The 17,147-nt window shown below is 39.6% G+C and overlaps 1 protein-coding gene across 1 annotated transcript in view; it reads left to right on the plus strand.

The window, feature by feature from the left end:
* lmtk2 (lemur tyrosine kinase 2) overlaps positions 1-17,147 on the plus strand; it is a 33,470-nt gene that overhangs the window by 8,941 nt on the left and 7,382 nt on the right. Inside the window, exons 2-9 of the mRNA XM_085403755.1 lie at positions 1,362-1,495; positions 1,705-1,858; positions 4,836-4,912; positions 5,671-5,786; positions 6,027-6,114; positions 12,510-12,640; positions 15,163-15,247; positions 15,816-15,937. Coding sequence (XP_085259881.1) covers positions 1,362-1,495; positions 1,705-1,858; positions 4,836-4,912; positions 5,671-5,786; positions 6,027-6,114; positions 12,510-12,640; positions 15,163-15,247; positions 15,816-15,937 — 907 coding nt within the window. The remainder of the gene's footprint in view (positions 1-1,361; positions 1,496-1,704; positions 1,859-4,835; positions 4,913-5,670; positions 5,787-6,026; positions 6,115-12,509; positions 12,641-15,162; positions 15,248-15,815; positions 15,938-17,147) is intronic.

Below are 17,147 nucleotides of genomic sequence, written 5' to 3' on the forward strand. Positions count from 1 at the left end.
ACCTTACAAACAGCAATGAGAATTGGTTGGTTGGACAAATATAGGTGATAGGTGGTTGGCGAGAAACACCTAATACATAATTATGAATGGTAAATAGCAATACATGGTGTGTCTTTTTTGTAGTGCTGAGGTACGGTTGTACACAGGCACCGATTGAGTTCCCATCAGTTTCTCTAGCCTGTTGTTAAGGCTAAACCAGGGCAAATATCAAAGTTATTTTGGTCAGCTTTGTCTTTTTTTTTTTTAAAACATGTATATGCACAGACATTGGAAATCCAACTTACAGACCGGTGAAACCAGTGTACTTTTATTGTCAGGCCCAACCCTGGATTTGTACAAGGAAGGGCATCTGGCTTGAAAAGGACATCAACTTTGCGAAATCAGACATGCAGGTCATCAGATTTCCAGATCAGTCAGGGCCCGGGTTAACTACAGCTTATTAGATTTTAAATTAAAGGAACATAGCTTTTCATTCAAGTAGTTTTCCATATTCTTTATTCATAATTCACTTGAATATACTTAAACAAATTTAGACTTGCTGAAAGGTGGAATAATCTCATTACAACAAAACAGAATCAGTCTCAATAATCTGTTTATCTTGATGTTTCTTTTTTATTAATCTGTGGAAGCTAAAATTGTAATTGCAGTTAAAATTTGATAATGCACAGCCCTGCACATACATGCCGTATATAGTGCCCTCCGTCATCCTTTTGTCTCCTGTAGTATCAGCTTGTACAATTTGGTTAACTAAATCTGAGGCTCATGTGGTTTGGCATTAGTATAGCGAGTGAGCTGCAGCTGAGCAGCACAGTGGGTGGGTTGTGAGGATGCTGTCAGCCCTGACACTTGAACTGCTGGGCCAGCAGCATCCTCACTTGAGCAGATCTACACCCGCTGTCACGACTGCTGCACTATCAGCTGGTGATTGGCCAGCAGACACCCCCACAACTGCTTCTCTGAATACCTGATAAGGGATAGAGGTCATCTGAGAAGTCACACTTATTGCCACAACATTTTGGGAGAAGTGGTGAATCACTCATTAATGTATGCCATGCACAATGGTACAGATTGTTTTTTCTTCTCACTGCAGTGGAGTTGCAAGAGAAAGACAGTAATGATATGAAGAGGTTGTAGTGTAGTGCACTGTGCAGTTTATTTTTGTTGTCAAGCTCTAATGTACCTTTGTGGGTGGCTTTAGAAGTACTGGTACACTTCTCATGTGTTGTACTGCTGTCAAACACACTTATGCTAACCTAACACAGCTGTCATGTTTCTTCTTTATTCCCTTCTAATTTATTTTTGAATTCCAGAGATAGATGTGAATGATTCAGCACATTTTCTTTCTGTTTTTGTCATTTCAGGTGAAGGCACGGGGGACACTTTGTCTGTCTCTATCTACCTGTCCCTGGTGGTGTCTTTGATGGTGATTGTGTCCTTGGTGGTGGTGCTAGTGAACTGTGTGACCTGCTGCAAGGAAAGGGAGATCAACTTCAAGGTGAGAGTTTTGGCAGGCAGGTAGCCAGACACAAGTGAGTTTCATTTCCTTCATGCAGACTTGACTTGATGAAAACACAGTGGGTGAATGTATAATGTAATGGGCTGTGTGTAAATTTAGTCTAAAAGAGAGTCAGCGTTTTTTGTTTGGGTTTTTTGTTGTCATGCCGTCAACAAATTTATACATGGCATATGTTTGTGTGGACGTAGGAGTTTGAAGATCACTTTGATGATGAGATCGACTTCACTCCGCCAGCAGAGGACACCCCTTCTATGCAGTCCCCAGCTGAGGTCTATACCCTTGCTGTGTCTCCTGTGCCCCTGCCTGGCCCGCCACACCTCCAACCTCCTGCCCGCATCACAGGTCTGATACATACACATTCACAGAATCATGTTGTATAAATAAACTTGGCACAAACACTAAGGAAATGTGTGTATCTTCCATGATTTCTTTGTTGTAACAGTGCTTTTAGGCAATAAGTCTTATAGTGTTGGAAAGCCTGGTTATTTCCCTTAAATAGTGCCACAAGGAAAATGCATTTGTGGGTTGAGCAGCAGAGTTGAGTTTATGGGTTGCGCCCATGAGAAGCTTACAAAATCTTTTCTCCCAGTGCCAGACTGTTTGTTCTGCTATTGATGGTTTGGTTTGGTTTGGTTTGGTTTAGTTTAATTTACTGGACTGGATGATTGAAGTCTGAAGAAACAAGACAGTTTGCAATTTAACTCATTCACTGCCATTGACGTCTATAGCCGTCAATGGCAGTGAATGAGTCAATGGGTTTAACTCATTCACTGCCAATGGCTGGCAGTGAATGAGTTAATAATTTATTTGTCTAATAAACGGGGGCCTCAGTAGCTTGTGGGTGAATGATGCACAGCCACAACAGCAGTACTCAACTCTGCTGCTCAACCCACAAATGCATTTTATTTACAAATTTTACACCATTTAAGCAGAAATAAACAGGCCTTCCAACGGTAGTTAAAACAAAGAAATGATCAAACACAAATTTCCTTACTTTTGTGTGCTTAGCTTATGTCATGAAATACGGTTGTCCATTAAAATATGTTTGTTTGCACTTTGTAGTAAAAAATGTTCTATTAACACCAGAGGTGATGGAAATCCACCTGTAGACTGTTTGGTCCCCACCATTAAATAAATATTGAGGGTAGAAATATTAGTACCCCAAAACGTTCTCTGTGGAAAAAACTAAACAAAAATGGGATTTCTTTGGCAAATGTGATCACTGTGTCACAACAGTTCACATAAATTTGAGAACAGTACAGGGATGGAAGGGTGTATCTTAAAAAAGTTGTCACATTTTTTATTGAAAATGTCATACCTAGTACCCATAAACAGTGACTATGAAATACTTGTTCAGGGCTCTAGACTAACTTTTTTGCCATGGGCGTACCGGTACGCCTAACTTTAAAAAGTTAGGCGTACCGGCACAAAAGTTAGGCGCACACACATTTTATAATAATTTATATAATATAATGTGTTTTTCTGGGTACACTGTGCTTTTTCAGCATTCAAAGATTGATGACACCGTGTCAGAGCACTGGCTATGAATTTCAGAAGGATCAGGCCTTAACTTAACGAAAAGTTAGCAATAGTTCTTTTCCTAGTACAGCTACATCCACTTCTGTTGTGCCTAGGCTGCTCACTAGGGCTGGGTATCATCACTGATTTCTATAATCCATTTGATTCCGGTTTTCAAAGTCCCGATTCGATTCAACTTAGCCTCAGACAGTCAGAAATATTATAATTCTGATCATTTATCAGTACTGACTTCATCAGAATTGTGAACATCACAGCAGATGCCTTTGTGTGAAAGTAACTGAGAATAAAACACAGAAAAACATGAAGGAGATTTTCCTGGTCTGGCTTTTTATAGCAGATAACCTTAAAAATATTCTACAATGTTCTGCATATAAAGTTTAAATTTCTTCAGTATTGAATAACAGAAAAATAGGCTTTCTTGTCCGAGGTCATTTAAGTGAAAAAAGAAAAAGAAAAGAAGACAGCAGCCACAGCGCTGTAAACAACGGTAGACTGGTGGGTAATAAGCGAATGAATAGTACAGAAAACAGAGATTTGAGACGGGAAACTGTTCTTGGAGTACAGAGAGAGAGATAGAGAGAGAGCTAGCTGTGCATGAAGTGTGATTTTAATAGTCGTGGAAGCAAAACAGCAAAATTCATGACGACATTGATCAAATGTGAAGCGCAGTTTGCTGCTTCTTTTGCTGCTGGCTCGGTGAATTTTGGTTGGAGAGAGACAAAACCTGCAGCTCAGAATCAGCGCAAAAAGACGTAAACACAGCGTGGACCCGACTCATCAGAATCGCTAAGCTCCGACAGCGTGTCCGTCTACGGGCCGTCGGGCGAGAAAGCCGAGAAAGACAAAGCTGATTCTGATGCGTCGAGTCCGTTCTGTGTTTACGTCTTTGTGTGGAGTCCGTGTACCTGCTCTCATCTGCTTTTTGGTTGTTGTTGAAATGGTTTTGTGAGCTTTAATCTGAGAATCTGGCATTTCTGGCAAAACACAGTTATATTTAAAAGTCAATTCAGGATTTAATGAATTGATATCGCTTTATTCAAGCTACTCACCTCCCACTTCCACCTGCACTTTCAACTGGACCACGGCCAATCAGAGAGGTCCCGCCCCTTAATATCTCTGATTGGTTTAGTCCACGATAGGGGCATAATGTCTGTCTGTTGTTGACCACAGGGAAGGTTGCAGATTTTTTTTTTTTTATTGTTACACGAACAGTTGGTTGCACAGGTGCAACCAAATTTTTATTTATTTTTTTAGTCGCACCACTGAAAAATTTGGTCGCATTTGCGACCAAATTGGTCGCACTCTAGAGCCCTGTTGTTCATATCCACACACGGTATGTTAAACTAGTTAGTAACTTAATGTAAAGAAGTTGATGTACTTTCTGTTTAGGTGTAGTTAGCTACACATGCTGCATACAGTGCTTAGTGCTAGTCATTAGACAGTTTTTTTTTTTTTTTTAATTTTTGTTATTTTAATGCAGTTTTATTGTTGTTGTAATTTCAATGTGTTTGTCTGAAACAGGTTTCTCTTGTAAATGAGACATTGAGCCTTAATGGGACTACCTGTATAAATAAAGGTTAAGTTAAAAAATTAAATATTTCAGATAGTTTGTTAAGAAGACCATCTCTGACTCAACTATGTGACAACACAATTTCTCAATTTAATTTCACTGTAGTGTTTTCTATTTTGAAGTTGTTGTTTTATTAAGTGGTTCAGATGTAACTTGTGATGCGTCGGTTGGGGCAGTCTTAATAACAGTGATGGGTATTTGGTGTCACAGAGGGATCAACAGGCTTCCAGGTCGTGCGCCACAGTCTGAGCTACATCCAAGAGATCGGCAACGGCTGGTTTGGCCAGGTAAGATAGTTTTTCTTTAATTATCTTCTTCACAAAATTGCATCCACACAAAAGACAAAGAGCTAAATACTCATCTGAAAAATTCATTTAACAAGATGGCAAGCTGTCACTTGTGATTTAATCATTGAATCACAAGTGACAATCATTAATCAATATCGCTACAACCAGTGACTACAGTGGCTTGCAAAAGTATTCGGCCCCCTTGAACTTTTCCACATTTTGTCACATTACAGCCACAAACATGCATCAATTTTATTGGAATTCCACGTGAAAGACCAACACAAAGTGCTGTACACGTGAGAAGTGGAATGAAAATCATACATGATTCCAAACATTTTTTACAAATAAATAACTGCAAAGTCGGGTGTGCGTAATTATTCAGCCCCCTGAGTCAATACTTTGTAGAACCACCTTTTGCTGCAATTACAGCTGCCAGTCTTTTAGGGTTTGTCTCTACCAGCTTTGCACATCTAGAGACTGAAATTCTTGCCCATTCTTCTTTGCAAAACAGCTCCAGCTCAGTCAGATTAGATTGCGAATACTTTTGCAAGCCACTGTAGTATATTGTGTCAAGTAATCCTTACCTCTCAAGGAAAAAAATGACACCTTTTCCTCTGTTAATCAAATCTTTTTCTTTTTCTCTGCAGTTAGTGGTGCTCCTTGAAATCTTAGAAAAAAACATCTAGACTTGGGTGGTGGTGATGAATCTTTGTTTTCTTTTTGTTTAGCGTGACGTGTTCTTTCTGTTGTATTAACAGGTCCTGTTGAGTGATATCTACACAGACCCAGGGACAAGAGTGGTGGTCAAGGAGTTGAAAGCTAATGCAAGTGCCAAGGAGCAGAATGACTTCCTGCAGCAAGGGGATCCATACAGGTAAAAACTGATGTTTCTCTCTTTGAGAGCACCCCATTTGCAGAGAGCTGTTATTGTTTTTCAGAAGGCTATGGTTAGGGTCATCAACTTATCAAAGACTGTTTTGTTTACTGCACCCGGAGCATCTTTCCTCTTACTTATTGCATTAGTAATTGCAATGTATAGTTTGCTTATTTTAAACTTTTTTGGTAACCTGATGGTCATCAAATCAATGACCTGTTATGTCAATTTGGTTTTCAGAGTTTTGCAGCACCCAAACATACTCCACTGCCTTGGACAGTGTGTTGAGGCAATTCCCTTCCTACTGGTTTTTGAATACTGTGAAATGGTAAGTAACTATATGCTTTTTAAAATACACCAGTACAGGTATTATGTCAATAATACCATATGTACATGGGAATTAAATTAGGCTGTTGTCAATCTACCATCTACAGTCCTTGTCCAAGAATTTTCAGTGATTGTGAAGTGGCTGTGCTTATGGTGTTTTAGCCACCACTCACCTAGAAATTTGTATTCATTGAGGAAATTGAGGAGTTTGAGAATTAGCTCATACACAGGTATTTAAAAGATAGTACTCAAAAACTGTTTATCAACTTGTGATATGTGAGAGATGCTCAAATTTCGCAAGAAACTGGTTCTTAGCAACTACTAAATATAGTAGTGAGACTACCCGGTCTAGGTGTGTCTTTAGTCACCAGACCTACTCTGGAGTGATAAGACCAGATAGAGACACTATTATGAACTTGGCAAACTGAGCTTTTTTTCTGCGATATGACACATTGCACTTGTGATTTGGATAACTATATCAGGGATATTCCTGGCAACTAATTTCTTAGTTGCCTAACAGATTGTTCTAAAACTAAGAAACTCAGATATTAATGTAAATTTAATTTAATGGGCATTGTCAAAATCCATATTCTGCTTAAATGCATGGTACTTTGCGCTATGCACTATGAACCTGTGTTATACTCCAAACAGATAAGAAAGACGAAAAACACTTAAACTAACCGGCTCAAACTGGCTTCTTTCGATGTGTAGGAGCTCTACTCTGAGCCCCTCCTGAATGACTGAACTCCTTACAATATCGCTAAGGGAGAGCCCATCCACGTTTTGGAGAAAGCTGAGTTCCGCCGCTTGTATCTATGATCTCATTCTAGTAGTTTTAACATAAAGATCAGGCCTAGATTAACACATTTATAGTATTTCTCAACAACGATGGCAGATGACTGTATAACATTTAGGACACAATAATTTATTGGCATTGGAGATCAATTACAATTTGAACAAATGGCTTAAATGACTACTACGTCTGGTACCAACTAGTGACAACAGTGACTATTAGACGTGTAAGCGACTAGTCGCACACATCCCTAAACTACACATTTTATGGCTCATTAAAGTACCTTAATTACCTCGTCAGCATGCACTTTTTATGACTGTTGTAACTGCTGAAGGCCAGTGTATGGTGCTTTGTAAGGGTTTGTTTGCAGAGCTCTCTGCCTATACCAAAGAATTATGGGAATTCACCTGACACAGAGAGTATGGAGACACTATTTTGTGCACTCCTCCATCAAGTCAGTGGAGCATTACCTCTGGCTGATTGAATGCTGACTGGTTGGAAACATGTTAAACAGCAAAGAAGCACAGACAGTGGCTGCTGTGGATAGTTGTAATTAATTTATGTTACTACAATATAAAGACATTTGTTGTACACTTTGATCTCGGTTTCTTCTGCAGCCAGTAGTTTTGATTATGGTGCACTATTTTTTTTCATGCTGCCCCCTAAAGTGGCAGCAGACATGAGGCAGACATTTGTCTACCTGCTCAGCATCAGCACTATACCAAGCTGGAGAGTTCATGCACTCATTACTTTACCAAATGATTATTGAAGATAATTTTTTTCTATGTTTTAAACTTAAGATAATATGTATATGTTGTTGAATAAGTTAAGTTGTTGCCAGTTTTATTTTATAAATATGGTAAAGATAATGGTTTAAACCCAAAAAATAAAAATAATTACTTAAAAAGCCCAAACCATCCACTCAAAGTCAAGAAAATGAATGATCTAATCATAATGAAGTCACTCAGACTACATTATGGCAGCTGATTTATTCACTCTTCTCCTTTATTTATTCTGGATGGGTTGAGTTCTGACTGAGGGAAAGCTCTCTTCTCCTGCCTCCTCCTTCTCCGGCCCGAGTTACATAGTTACTCTAAGCTAGGGACCTCTCACATTCCCACCTCGCCCAGCAAAGCAACAGGCTCCATTTACGCTCCTCTGGTGTCAGATCCCCCAGTTGCTGTGTTTGTGCATTTTTATTGCTGGCACCTTGTGTGTGTGTTAGCGGCTGTTGAGTGCAGTAAACTAAGCTCTTTCTAAAGAAACCTATGGGTGCACGCTGATGAATGCAAAAAGCCAAGAGTGCTGTCTAAAAATATAAACCACCCTGTCATTTCTGTTTGATTTATTTAGCAGGACAAATCTTGACTTTGACTTTGAAGTTGTGTTGGAGAAAACTTCAAAGTTGATATATTTTATATATTATATATTATATATTTTAATGTTTATATAAATTTTTTTATTTTAATGTTAGTAATGTTAGGCCTGTCTGTAAATGTAGAGTTTGTACCCAGGTAAGGCGTAAGGTAACACTGCTTGGAGCAACTTTCTCCTTGCTTCCCAGTTCTCTGACATGTCCCTCAGTGTCCAGTTCAACTTATCTTGCCAGGGATTGCGTAACCTCACTAGACTGGGGTATTGTCAGCTGCCCAGACCTGGCAGATGACCTGGCATTGTGGTTTTTCCCAGCCAACTCTCGTAATGGCTCTGACAGGACATGGAAGTGAGTCAAGGTGAATGACTTATTATGAATGCGTGCAAGCTATTAGGGAGGATGGCATGATGAAGAGCAAGTCCTGTTTGTTGAAGGCGATAATGTGTGAGGGTAGCACGACTGAGTGATGTGTATGCTCACTATCCCTTGCTAGATAAAAGTTTTGAGGCCTTTATCCAAGTACGGTTCGGGTCTCGTCTTATCAGTGTGATAAGCAAGATGAGCAAAATAAGCTGCTGACACTTGCTTCATAAAGAAACAAGTGTCGAAGTGCTTGTGTTGCATGTAAAGTAAGGGATGACTTGCTGATGGCGTCTTCCTACTTGAGGCCGTGTCAATCATCTGCTACATGTCGAAACATGAAATGTGACACTGCAGCTGCCCAGCGGACAAGGTGAATCCCAAAAAGCCAATGTACTGTGACGTTCCCTCTGGCAGGCTTTTGATTGATGGCGGTTTTTATGTTTTGTATCACCCATGCCAGTAATCCTGACTGAAAGCATTTTAGACATCAAAATACATCCAGCAACTGGTACATGGGCTGCAGAATGTCACATTCTGTAGTGTTAGTGAAAGCTTCAACTGCGTAGATTTTCTGCCTAGTGATTGGCCAAGATGTTTGTTGAGACTTTTCTAGTTCAAGGTCTCAGACAAGTGGCAGTTCTTCTTTTTAGATTTCAGAATTCACCTTTGTCCTTTTTTAACTGTTACAGCAGCAATCGCTGTGATTGCTTTTTCTCTTTGTAATACTGTAAAGAAGTTACACCATCACCCTGTGAGCAAGGTTATGTTGTTGTTGCCCATTCTCACAACTGCTTTTATTGAAAATCAATTATTTTTTAAACTTGAACCGATTTAACAAAGGTGCCTATCCTTGGCCTGCTGTGGTTCTAATATCCAGTCGCAGAATTCAGCAGTAGAAAGCACTTAAAATAGCTTTTTTCTTTTCCCCACCACTGTTAACTTGATCGTGTGATTACTGAGTTAGGCACGAATCTGTGTTGGAACCTTTACATATCCTTGTTATAAACAGGCCAGACACCAGACTTAATTGTTTTGGCCTTTCACGGTGAATGTCATTTCATTAACAGCGCTGGATCCCCATGAACCCAAACCTAATCACCTGCTTCACATAAAGATAGGCACGCAGTATCACTTACCATATATTGAATATAGCTCTTCAGTGAACACCCCTTCTCAGAGCTATGTGTCTGTCTGTGTCTGTCTCTGTCTGTGTGTGTGTGTGTATGTGTATGTTTGTGTGGAATAAGCAAACAAATAGTGCTTACGTAAGACGACTGATCTAAGCTGCTTGCACTGAAATGGCTCAAGGAAAAGTAAACCCTTTGTAAACACACACCCAGACTTGCATGCTCAGTAAATGCATGGGATTTGACATTTTTATTAAAGCATTATTAGCATTATCAGTGGATTCTAAATACACTAGCATTATTTTTAAAAGAAACATTTGTTTAATCTACATCAATTCCCCTGACAGTTTGATTTGTCAGAATCACTACTTCATGACTTTTTGCTGTGAAACTTAATGAGAACTGAGTAAACTAACAATCCTTGGTCTTTACTAAAATTCTATAACAATACAGTTCAAAAATAAGAAAATTGCAGATTGCCCCTTGTGAATGGTTGAAGGTTAATTGTTTTGTTTTTTTTTTTTGCCTGACTTGTCTTCGCTTTTAAAACTTTCAGTTATCGGCAGTTATAAATACCAATAGATTGGGAAGTGGCTAAAATTAGCCACTAAGATTGTCCTGGCAATAAATTAGTCAGGCTCTAATCATGCTGTTACTCTTTGATGGCCACCTTTGCTAAAAGATGTTTGTAACAGGGTTCATTCAGAAAAACCTTTGCTCACATAGTTCATCATCTAGTTAATGGTTAGCAAAGCTCTAGTATACAGTGCAGTATTTAGTTGCTGAACAGTCTGAAAAGTTTTGGTTAAAGTGTTCACAGCAACTCCCTGTTGACTGTGTTTTGAAACTGCACTCATCTGAGATCCAGCTCCATCACAGAGACCCCTGCAGGACTGTCACTCTGATAACTTACAGCATTTTGTGTCCTCTATCAAGTTCATGTCTGTGTTTATTGTTTAGAGGGGACTTCAGTCTGAACTAGAGCAGGGCGATATGGCCAAAAATATTTATCACGATATATATTTGAAAATTTGCGATAACGATATAACCGACGATATAATTGATGCGAGACAAAATACAACTCCACAACATTACTAGCGCAAAAAGACAACCTTCCATTTATTTTCACTTAAACAAGAAGCTGGTTTTTATGTACATTAAAGCTTTATAAAAATATAACAGTGCAAATGCAAATTCCTTGCTGAAAGTTTAACCAAAAGGCATTTCCAGTAGAAATGGGCTGACATATCCTGAGCATAACCATGTATAATATCCACTGAAGTTAAAAAGAGGTGCTTTGCAACATTAAACTGCAGTGTGCAGTACGCATTTTTCGGACCATAAGGTGCACGGGATTATAAGGCACATTAAGCGAAACAAAGCAGTCAGATAAATCAAACTTTATTAAACTCATTCTTCTTGCTTCCTCCACTTCTGTACCATTGATTCATTAATGTTGAATTCTCTGGCAGCTGCTCTATTCCCATGTTGCTGCAGTATATTAATGACTAACCTCGTATTGTGGATGGATTATCTCAGTTGTTCTCCTGACTGAAGTTTGGTCCGTTTACAGCATCCTGCCATGCGATTGCATTTGTTTCTAACCATGAAGAACCTTCACGTTAACTTTTATAAGTGGAAAAGTGTTAGTGTTCGTCCTCCAGCTTCACTGTTTATGTTATGCTAACATAGCTGTGTCGCTAGCGATCACGTAGCACATCATTATATACCAGCTAGCCCAACTTCAGTAACCCTACAAACGTCACTGCTGTTTAGTTTCCCGTCTTCATTTATGTTGGAAGTGATAGCAGAGCTGTACGTTTGATTTTTTTTCAGAAATCTCTCAGTCAGAACATGCAATATCATGCTTAGGTAACTAGCGAGCTAACTTCCGCTAGCTTCCTGCTAACTTCTAACTCCGTTAAATGTAATAACTTTTGTTTTCATGGATGCCTGGAAGTTAAACTTCATAGTTACACCTGGTAAAGCAGCAATGCTGATCGTTTTATTAAAGATGAAAGAATTTAGACAGTTTTTAACTCTAAGTGATGCTGCAGTGTTGTTTGACCTGAAGCATACGGAGTTTAGGACCCAGATTACTCCCAGATTTAAGAGCATCTTAGTCCGACAAATATGACAATAACAACGGCCGCTTGCATGTTCTGCAAAAAAATGTGCTTTGTTGTGTATCTGATGGACAAACACCAAACCAGTTCCACATCACGGAAGTTGCACCATTTTTACAAACCAATTCTGGTTCATCTGTTTCACTCAACAATCGGCCATGTGCGTATGAAAACAAAGGCACTGCGCACGCGCGTTTTACTCCCATTCTATCGCGATATTTCATTTTCCTATCGTTGCCTAACATTATACCGGTATTACCGTGAACGGTATAATATGGCCCAGCCCTAGTCTGAACCCCATCAGGCAAATTTATTTCGCTGGTCTGAACTGGATTCTTTTGTACCCATATACCTGTGACACAGCAATACTCATTAAACCGCCTTACCCTTATTTATTTTTCTCACATGTCAGCAGTGAGAAGTGCTGAGAAGTCAGGAAGAAGAAGGGGACTTTGCTGCCCCTGTGTGGCGATGTCTCCACATTGCATTTAATTATTGCCACTTGATAAATTCTTCCCATTGCTAGAATACATACGAGGTTCTGCTGCATTTGTTGAATGTTTATTCCTGATACTAATGAGCGAATGTGTTTATCTGTGTGTGCCTCTGCAGGGGGATTTGCGGGGCTATCTTTCTCAGCAGGACTGGATGTTCAGAAATGCTGAGTTGCTGCAGCTGCAGAGGATGGCCTGTGAAATTGCTGCTGGTGTCACTCACCTTCACAAACACAACTTCCTGCACAGGTAGCACTTCAGAGCTGCAACACTTCTAGCTACCTCTCAGTTTTGATCCACTAAGCTAAACGTTGTGCTTTTCCTTCCACTCAATACAGCTGGTGTTTCGGGAAATGCTTTTCTGTCTAGTGGTCACTGACAACTAGACAGAAAAGATTGTATTGACTGTATAATCAAATTGTGTGCTCCAGTTGTATTTTAATGTTAAAAAAGATAAGTAGAAATGTTGGTGATTTTTATTTAATGAATGTACTTGACTAACATGTTTATTCTGAAATCCCAATATACTAAAATCACACCAAGTATGTGCTCTTATTCGTTTTAATGTTTGTCCTATAGATACATTTTACTAGGTGCGTACCACCAAGTATCTCTTGGCGAGTACTTAGTCATTAGCATTCCATAATATTATTATAAAGACAAGGGTAAACTAATAGTTTTACTTTTGTGCTGACTGCCCAGCCACTCTAAGGAGTACCAGTGGTGTCCAAAAATGGTGTGCACAGCAGAGAAGGCTGCGTTTCATTTTCACCCCAGTCTGTACTGGACATCTGGCTGCCAGCCAGCAGGGGGGTACAAGGGGTGTTGGGAACTTGGGGAACATACGATGCTCAGCTCATCAGCTCTATTTTGCCTGCTCAGAATAAGCTCAGGGGGTTCCAATTACACAGCTCCCATGCATTGCCACAGTATCAGCTGTCCGCTGCCAAAGGGATATGATGATTCTGCTTTTTGCGTGTAAGTGGATAGCCTCATATTGGGCGTTGTGTTTTAATCCTTGTTACTACTCAACTAGAGTTTTACAAGCCTGTTCTCATGTGAACTAATTTATTCTGCAATCGTAAAAATGTTTCTGTGGCACTTTTAACCACAGAATATAAATTAAAAAAAAAAAAAAAGTACCACCAACTGAACAACACTGCACACAGACACATGCTGGCAGAAATGACAGAGAGGATGGTTATGTAGCAATACCATGTGCTGTACACGCCGTATCCAAAGCTGAAACCTCAGCTTCGTAATGCAAGGGTGAAATTGGACCCGTTGCAGTACAGTATGTAATTTATTCTGTGTGCCATGAATAGATTCCCAATAGGAAGACGTGGACAGGGGTGTTTAAGCCATTATAAGACATTTTTGTGCTTTTTCATTAGGGTTTACCAGGATTTTGATTGTATTATTCTACTACAAAAGTGTTAATGTGTTAATGATTGTGTTAATGTTTAATAAGATCACCTTTTCATAATATAAAAGAGGAAAAATGTAATCTAATCCAGTGCCAAATCACAGGAGTGATCATCTTAAAATGCTTTATATTGTATAGTAAGGTAGGTAGGGTTTCTATCTAACAGCTTGCACTGTTTATTTTCCTGTAATCCGCGGCGTGTTATGCTATGTTTTCCTCCTGTGTTAGTCGAAGCATCCTAAAGGATCAAATACCCTTTGCCTGAACAGTTACAGTGCTATCTTTGACTGCAGGTTTTATTTGCTGCTGCATTTACATTGTATCTGATATTTTGGGGGTTTTTTTGAGAGTGGGGAGCAAAGTTATTTTCATGTATTTTCTATAAAAGATCTTTGTCAGTTGTTCTTGGACTCTGCATTTATTGACTAGATTAGGTTACTAGATTATATTATTCTTTCTGTGTTAACAATGACAGTTCAATACAAAGACATATTAGTTATGTTGCTTTTTCTGCTGGCAACCATGATACCAAATTGCGCAAGTGTCTGTATGGATGGTAAGGTATGGAAGCGATCACTGCTGTGGCATGCATTAACCTTGTAGGGTTAAGATATTGGACTTGCTTCCTCACTGCTGTGTTACTGTATGTTGGGCTGTCAGCCAGCAGCAGAGGACAGGGGACAGGAGAGTTTAAAATACAGCTCCATTTATCTTACAGGGGTTTCAGTGGGTCTGACAGTAGCTGGGCCATGTGCATGCAAGAATACTTGTGTCAGCAGGGTTTGTCATTGGGTGGGTAAAAAGGCCTTGGAGCTTGTGGACAGGGAATGCTGCAGGGCTAGAGGGAAACCAAAGCCTGCCTCTTCAGTCAGTGTGGATGAACTACCATATGGCTGTTTAATGAGCAGACTGAGTCTCAAGAGCTTGTGACGCCCTCCCCTGGCAGACTAACAAAAAGTCTGCACAGCCTGTGGTTCCCTCCAGAAATCATATCCTGCTGTTGGATGCACAGTCAGGAATAGTCCCCACAGCTTGTTGCAGTGTGAAAGACAGAAAAAATAAGAAAGACCCTGTTCTAATTTCCTCTAAATGTTTTAAGTGTTTTGTGATCCTTGCCAAACTTTCCTCACTTGATTCTTGTTGATTGTTTTGCACACTCCTTTTTTATACTTCTAAATGATAATGCCAGCATAGGCTAAACAAAACCGAATAAGCTAAATAATTTCATTAGTGATGGCCTCGGTCTTTCTTCCAAATCTGTGAATGCTGTAGCAGTTGTGAATTTGTCTTGAATGTCTTCACCACTCAAAATGTAATGCTCATATCTGTGTTTATGCTCCTGTAGTGATCTAGCACTGAGGAACTGCTACCTGACTGCAGACCTCACAGTCAAAGTGGGAGACTATGGCATTGGACCCTGCAGATATAAAGTAAGGAGAAACCTTAAGTGAGATGCATAAAAGTGTTAAAAGTGCAAAGAATAAAGCATTATATGAATGGATGAATACGCATGAAGTGATTTGAGTAGTTAGTAAGTAGGCAAGCACTGTTTAAATGCAAGTCAGTTTTATTTATGTTTAAGTCTGGCCATGTTTTTTGGCTGAAGTCAGTGCTTGTGCAACCAGTTGCAAATGAACAGACTGAAAATAAACAGACTTTATCAGAGGCTGTACATGTTTCCTTTGATCAACGATATATTTCACTGAAGAATTAATACTGTCCTCTCATATAACATGACATGCTGCATATGTGAGGAAGCTCTGTCTGCTGCATTCCTTTAATACTGCTGATCTGTCAGTTTGGCTGTCTGAATTTAATACTCATGATATAAGGTCACCCACTAGATCTATTTCTGTAAAGAAAGAGGGAGGCAGTGCAAGAGTGAACCACCTCAATGAGAGCTAATAAACGTTTTATTTAGGTCATATTTCTGCAGTATTTCTTGGAAAAAAATTTAAAAATTGTGTAACAGATTGTTTTTAAATTGTGCTACCATAGGAAGATTACATCATCACAGAGGATGATGTGTATGCACCCCTTCGTTGGTTGGCCCCTGAGCTGGTAGGCGAGCGCCATGGTGGCGTAATTACTATGGAACAGACCAAGCCAAGCAATGTGTGGTATGTACCAGATTTCAGCCCTGCACTGACACTAGAGGGCATTTCAAAAACTGACTCACACATCCAGGCTCACTTGCTGTCATTAGAGAAGAGAAACTGTATTAATGTGTTATAACAGGTATTCTAAGTAGAGCCAAATCCACAATAGCTCAAATATACATACATGTAATTGGAACATGATTTATTTTTGGAATACAACAAAGTAAAGTATCATAGTAAATGATTACTTACAGTTTTGCTAATGTTCAGCAGATTAAAACAACAATCCTGACAGTTCACCAACTGTACATCTCTCCTCACAGTATTCTTTTTGAGCCCCTCCATGACTTCACAGTTACTACTGCCTGTTTTAGTCAGGACAATCTTACAAATGACTTGTAATTATATTTTAGTTATATTTAGTAGTTATATAAGTTATATTTTCTTTATTGAATAAAGGTTACATTAAAAACTAAGTCTATTATGGGTGGCTGTAGCTCAGGTGGCAGAGCAGGTCAGCCACTAATCAGAAGGTCGGTGGTTCGATCCCAGGCTGCCTCCTGACTGCATGCCAAATATCCTTGGGCAAGATACTAACCCCGTGTTTGCCTACTGGTGGTGGTCAGAGGGCCCGGTGGCGCCAGTGTCCGGCAGCCTCACCTCTGTCAGTGCGCCCCAGGGCAGCTTTGGCTACAATGTAGCTTGCCATCGCCGGTGTGTGAATGTGTGTGTGAATGGGTGAATGACTGAATGTAGTGTGAAGCGCTTTGGGGTCCTTAGGGACTAGAAAAGCGCTATACAAATGCAGGCCATTTACCATTTACCATATTATCCAAGTACCTAATTTGCCACTGAATACAACTATGTTGACATTCTAAACGTTTCCTGAGGTAAAGAGAAAGTTAGTATTTATTATGTAATCCCACAGCTACACTGAATCTACAGCAAATACAATTTCCAACCACTTTATTAGGTACTATTTAAGGCAGTTATCTAATCAGCCAATCACATGGCAACAGCACAATGCATTTAGTCATGTAGACATGGTCAAGACAACTTGTTGTTTCATCAAGTTCAAACCGAGCATCAGAATCGGGAAGAAAGTGACCTTGAACATGTTCGTTGGTCCCAGATGTCCTGCTCTGAGTATTTTGGAAACTGCTGATTTTCCCACACAGTCTTCTCAAGTGTTTACAGAGAATGTTCTAAAAAAAAGAGAAAATATTGGAAG

Source organism: Rhamphochromis longiceps, linkage group LG4 (genome assembly GCF_057381845.1).
Source record: "Rhamphochromis longiceps isolate RC_006_pf linkage group LG4, R_longiceps_female_GT1.1, whole genome shotgun sequence".
NCBI lineage: Eukaryota > Metazoa > Chordata > Actinopteri > Cichliformes > Cichlidae > Rhamphochromis > Rhamphochromis longiceps.